Below are 6,012 nucleotides of genomic sequence, written 5' to 3'. Positions count from 1 at the left end.
AGTATACTACGATACAGAATTTAGGCGCTTCGACGACAGAATTGGAATCTTAATCGTTAATGCTTGATTAAAAAAGAGCAGTTTTTACTGCACATGATGATGAATCTGAAATAAGTAGTGGTGCGACACGACATGGGTTTCATTCCCGCTCAGTCAGTGTGTGTTTGCATTTCTCCCCGTGCCTGCGTGGGTTTCCTCCGGGTGCTCTGGTTTCCTCCCACACTCCAAAGACATGCTGTTCAGGTTCCCCCCATAGTGTGAGTGACAGACAGAGTGTGTCTCACTGGTGTATGGATGAGTGACCCAGTGTAAGTATATTTCACTTTTAAAAACGTATATGAGTAATAAAGTAGCGAGTTGAAGTAGCATCTGTTAAATAAAGTGGTACAAGTATTCCCAGAAATCATGTATCAGCGTTTTACCAAAACGTTTCTGGATTAAAACTTAGACATAACGCACAGAGTGTAAACGTCAAGACTTTTTTCATCCATGTATTTAAAAGGACACAAAAGTTAGAGTACAGAGGATGTCCAAAGCTGAATCTATGAAAGTAAGAAATAACTCTATATCATATAATTTTATTCAAAGTCCATTTTTCAGCCCCAAAATACAATTTTAAGATCCCAGATTAGGACCAGAACTTCCATCATCTCCCAGTAAATAAATACACGAAAAATAAAGCAGCACAACACAGGGTAATATTGTGGAATCTAATTAAAATCTTTGAAAAAAAATTTATGGTAGTTTAAACACTTTTGGAGGTTCACTTTTTGTCAGAGGTATATATTACAGCACAATACTTAGAGTTGTCTGTGGACATACTATAGTAGAATATACTATACTAGAGAGTGTAGGATATGTTGACTTCTCGATAATTGTACTTTGACTTTATAGTGGAATTCTTGAGTTTTAGACTTGGTTACACGCCGATGTAATAAACACTTATGAATAAGGAAATCCAAAGTGTAGAGTGATGTTGCCATGGTGGTCAGATCCTGTCATTGCCAATCATTGAAGTCCATAAAGCACGCAATCGACGAAAACCAAAACTAGTGTAAAGGTGTGTTGAGTGCAAAACCAGGCTGCATTGCTGCATGATGCAGAGGTGTTAGAGGACGGAGTCGGTCAGTCTCCCTCGGTGTACCCCACCAGCTGAGCACTCACCTCCCACAGCCTCAGTGCTGTGAGATCATCTTTTCCTTCCGGAGCTGGCTCCTTAACTGCACAATCACTGTCACACAGAATGGTCTGTTACATACCAAAGTTAATAAGCAGTCACTTAAGTTGTTTATTGCATATTTTACCTATTAATTATATTTCAAAGATTTTCAGCCTTAGCCCTGATCATGCTGCAGTTTTGCTACAGCTGACTAATTACGTATGTTTGAGGTGCTGATAGAATAACTGTAAGTATTCAAATAATGGTAAAATTGTTCACTATGGGTTTACTGTCATTTTTACTGATTTAAAATGAATACCGCTGTGTGATGTCTGAAAAACTAGGTTCTATCACACACAATGCAGAACATGACATTTGATACAGATTTTTTTTTTTAAATGTCATATCTATAAAATATTGTATAGGCCACACAGTTTTGAATACTAAAAACTGGCTGTGTGGGACATAGCTATGTGGGATCTGGATCAGCAGTCACCTGAAATAACAGCCCGATTTCTCTTCCAACCCCTCTGTCACTGCACAATAGATGGAAGTCTGGGCCCCCTCCCATGGTGTCTTCATCAGGAGCATTGAGGGGATCAACAGCACCATCTTCAGCAGAGGAAACCATGTCTCTATGTGTCGACTTAGCTCTGTGCGGATAACACCAGGGTGTAGGCTGTAGGAGGTGACCCCTGTTCCTAAAAAGCAAATAATGGGGACTTTCATCAGTAAGCAGATGTGCTTCAAAATTAATAAGTTTCTAAGTGTGGCTATTAAGGTACAAACTATAGAAACTTAACTTTGAAGCTCATTATAGTATTGTATTTCCATGTAATATGCCTATTTGACCATTGACTAGTATTATATTTAATACACAAAATCTTTTGTAGTACTGTATCAACTGCTGAAAGAAACTAATGTCAGGTAACAGAGGCTGAATTAAAGCTGAAAGCATCCTCTGATCTGGCGAGATGGGTAATATTTCATGAGATTTTTTTATAGAAACCATTTTCATTAATTTGGTTTTTTGGTGACTCATAAAAAAAGTTAGAAACTAAACCTGGAGCTGACATTATCTTCAGCTTTTATCATTTCTGCACGTAAACTCAGAGGAGGTGTTTAAATAGGATGAAGATGCAGATGCTCTTTGAAATTTTGATCTCATAATGGAGTCATTGCTGGTCTTTATGATTTTTGACTACTTAACTGGGTTTTTGTCTCACCTAATACTCAGAACCATGCTTGCATCAAGTCATTTAAGCACCCTCAAGTAACAGCTGGTAGAAAAGTAGTTAGCATTTCTGCCTTTATACCCCTAAGGTTGGAGGTTCAAATCCCACCTCTAGCTGTAGTAACCTTGAGTGACTTAAATTGATCCAGCAAAATTACCCAGCTGTTTAAATGGGTAAATAATTGAAAGTTGTTTTAGAGAAAAACATCAAGTAAATGTAAGCTAATTTTCGGTTTTTCAACTTAATCAGGCAATATAAGCTTTTTAACATGCCAAATTTCATGCTTCATTTGCTTCACCTATGGCAGGACTCAAAATCATGTTGCAGACCTAGGCTCTTAACAATCTGTTCCATTCATACAGTTGCATATTTCACTGAAACAATTCTTAAGAACTTTTGTCCAGGATATGATGACAGTGCATTCTAAAACTGCAAATGTTTTTTGACTATTGCCATTCCATTACATACATAATCAACAAGGGCCTCCTAACCTTTTGTCCTGCGTGCCAATTCTTTGGAGAAAAGCACATTGGCCAGCTTGCTCTGCCTGTAACTGACCAATGAGTTATAAGGGATCTTCTCAAAGCACAGGTCATCGAAGTGAATCTTCCCTTAAAAAGCAAATGGCACATTACAGACGGTTGTAACTACAAATGATAAACAGGTTGATAAGAAATTAAATATTGATGCACGGCAATCTCTTGAGAATAACATATAGAATGAAGACAAAGAACTTGTAGTTCGAGAAGATTGTTTTGTCTGTATTAGCATGTGGTTATAGCAATCGTAATGACACACGGAAGTCATACCGCCTTTATGGGCCATGCTAGACACGTTGATAACACGGCTAGGGGCAGAACTCTTCAGCTTCCCAAGGAGGAGGTTGGTGAGGAGGAAGTGGCCCAGGTGGTTGACAGCCAGCTGTGTCTCATAGCCGTCTTCTGTGTGCCACTTGGGGCACATCATCACACCTGAGACAAACACAATGGCAGAGTATAACTAACAACTGGATCCAACAGTACAAAAAAGATAAGAAAAATAACTTTTATACTTATCCCTACCCACACACACAGAAACACTAAACACCTCTTACAAAATTCCTTTACTTTAGAATTTGAAGAGTTTGTCATCTGTAGTATTCCTATCCAGTCAGAACTCTAAAAATATTTAATTACTAATCATAGTCCAAGGGTCTCTATACCTGTTCAGCTTAGCTGAATTTATTAGAAATAAAACATAACATCGATTCCTGGAGGTCTAAACTATGGTTGCATCCCAACAGATTCTGTAGGTAGGCCATGTTTTCATGCCTCAGCCCTACCAGCATTGTTGATAAGAATGTCAAGCCGCTGCTCAGTGGCTATGTATTCCTTGGTAAACTCCTTCACAGAGTATAGGGAGGCCAGGTCAAGGTGTCGAACCACCACACTGCCATTTCCTGTGCTTCTGCGTATCTCCTCTGCTGCCTTCTCAGCACGGGTCAAATCGCGGCATGCCATCACCACTCGTGCCCCTAAAAACACAAACCGAAATGTAACAAAAGCTGATTCTATCAATGTAGGAGAGCACCAGTAAGCTTGTGGTAAATTGTTTGCTGTACCTCGTCTAGCCATATCCCTTGCTGTCTCCTTGCCGATACCAGTGTTGGACCCCGTTATCATAACCGTCTTCCCATCCAGACGGGCTCTGCTGTGACAGACCCCTCCCGCAATCCACTTTCGCAGCAGAATCACACCTACAAAGGAGGAGAGACTTGGAGTTCTCCTGAACTAGAAGTCTTGATATTATGCGTCCCTCTGCACATTAGTTGAAACGCTGACAGGATAATTACTTTAGTCATCTAGGCACTGTGGCTACAGATACAAACTTTTGGAGCTCCTAGGCTAGTAGCAGAGGTGCACAGTAATTTCTGGATCCCTTTATAAGCCTATTAAGTTATCCTAAAAACTCACAACACTATATTATAAGTGTTTCATGTTCCTCTGTATTTACATAATTAGTTCCCCAATACTTCATTACAGTACAACTGCACCTCTTATTACAAACATCTGACTTAGGAACTTTTGAAGATAGGAACTTTAAGAAGTTTATTTATTTTTAACTGTATTTTCCTCACCAGTTTATTTTCTAAAATGTCTCTTTTGCAGAACAAAAAATAGCTGTAGAACAGGCAGTAGGAAGTTGTGGAGGAAGTGGGAGAGGGAGTGGGAGTGGGGGGCCTTCAGTTTCCCCAGCCAAATTGTCAGCATTTTTTTTTTATTTATAAACCCTATCCATCCAGAAACTATCCAGCAAATAAATTTCAGTGTGTGAAAAATGTATATTTTTCCAAATTGGTAAACTCCGAACAAGAAAAAATCAGAGACATTGACTCAATGATTGAGCACCTCGGTAAATCACTGTTCTGACTTTGCCGTTTCATATGAGCCTACACAGTCAACACGGTACATCCTGCATGTACAAGTTACTTCATATTCTCTCAGTAAGTGACGGGTCGGAGAGGGTTAGCGCTTCTGCGTCACATTAGCGGACCGCGAGCCAGCGCGCCGCTCCCCTCTGTGTTCGCTCAGTGCGACACGCGCTTAGAATTAAAACCAATGACATGATTCAATGAACGAACAAAACTTACCCTGGTATAGTACTGCACAAAAAGTATTCGCTTAAACACACGCATACATATAATATGGAGCCTGCCCGCTCTTCATAAATGATCTCTGCGTAAATGGAAGGACTACATTAAATCGGATTAGCTGAACCGACGTCTCGGAATCGAGGGATGAGGCCACACACATGACACAAGCCCACTTACTGAGGACCGTCACCGCAGTGACCGCGCCGAAGTGCGCTAGCGCGCTCCGCTCTGCTTCTCGCCACATGATCCGAACAGCCGCGGGGATCCCGTTGCCCGCTGAAGTGCAGTATCTACCTGCGGCTTCCTATTCCTGCACGAACTTACTGCGAAGACCGCGCTATAGTTGTCGCCAGTGACTCCCTTTAAACTCAGCCATGTGTGCAGGTTAAGCAACTTAAATAAGAGCTTAGCCGCTGCCCTTGTCTTACGGAGCGATTATGCCCCACAAATTCATTGGACAGTGTTCTGCACGCATGCCGAACTACACAGTACACACACACATACACATTTTCAGAACCGCTCATCCCACAGGGTCACAGGGAACCGGAGCCAACCCTGCAACACAGGGCGTAAGGCCGGAGGGGGAGGGGACACACCCAGGACGGGACGCCAGTCCGTCGCAAGACACCCCAAGCGGGACTCGGACCCCAGACCCACCAGAGAGCAGGACTGTGGTCCAACCCACTCTGCCACTGCACCCCCCTGAACTACACAGTATTCAAACTGTATTTATTTTATTTCTTAATCATTCTTACATTAAGTAATTTCGGCCAGTGCAATTTTAAACACGACCTGTGCATGTACATTCTGGGTTCTCCAACTTCCAAAAGATGGATTTCGACAAAGCAGTTTACTGAACTTGGATGGATAAATACCTACAAGAAACTGCAAGTACAAAGAAGAAGATCTGAAGCAAATTAAGAAATATCTCCCTCTGCCTCTGGGTGTACATTGAACAGGGTAAATTAATTAATGCTTGAGGATTT

At 41.3% G+C, this 6,012-nt stretch overlaps 1 protein-coding gene across 2 annotated transcripts; it reads right to left on the bottom strand.

The window, feature by feature from the left end:
• Nucleotides 1-606: 606 nt before the first annotated feature.
• On the bottom strand, nt 607-5,507 carry LOC108941899 (retinol dehydrogenase 12-like). 2 transcript variants are annotated; one of them, XM_018764804.2, is made up of 7 exons: nt 5,204-5,507; nt 3,995-4,129; nt 3,716-3,907; nt 3,204-3,365; nt 2,886-3,005; nt 1,656-1,860; nt 607-1,231 (listed from the first exon to the last, which is right to left on the bottom strand). In XM_018764804.2, the coding sequence occupies exons 1-7, from the start codon at nt 5,268-5,270 to the stop codon at nt 1,126-1,128; spliced, it is 987 nt and encodes a 328-aa protein (XP_018620320.1). In that variant the 5' UTR covers nt 5,271-5,507; the 3' UTR covers nt 607-1,125. The 2 variants fall into 2 exon arrangements, with proteins under 2 accessions (XP_018620320.1, XP_018620321.1); XM_018764805.1 differs by lacking the exon at nt 5,204-5,507 and adding an exon at nt 5,024-5,133.
• Nucleotides 5,508-6,012: the final 505 nt, after the last annotated feature.

Source organism: Scleropages formosus, chromosome 18 (genome assembly GCF_900964775.1).
Source record: "Scleropages formosus chromosome 18, fSclFor1.1, whole genome shotgun sequence".
Taxonomy (NCBI): domain Eukaryota; kingdom Metazoa; phylum Chordata; class Actinopteri; order Osteoglossiformes; family Osteoglossidae; genus Scleropages; species Scleropages formosus.
The sequence above is the reverse complement of the archived record's forward strand: the minus strand, read 5'-3'. Positions and strand labels throughout refer to the sequence as shown.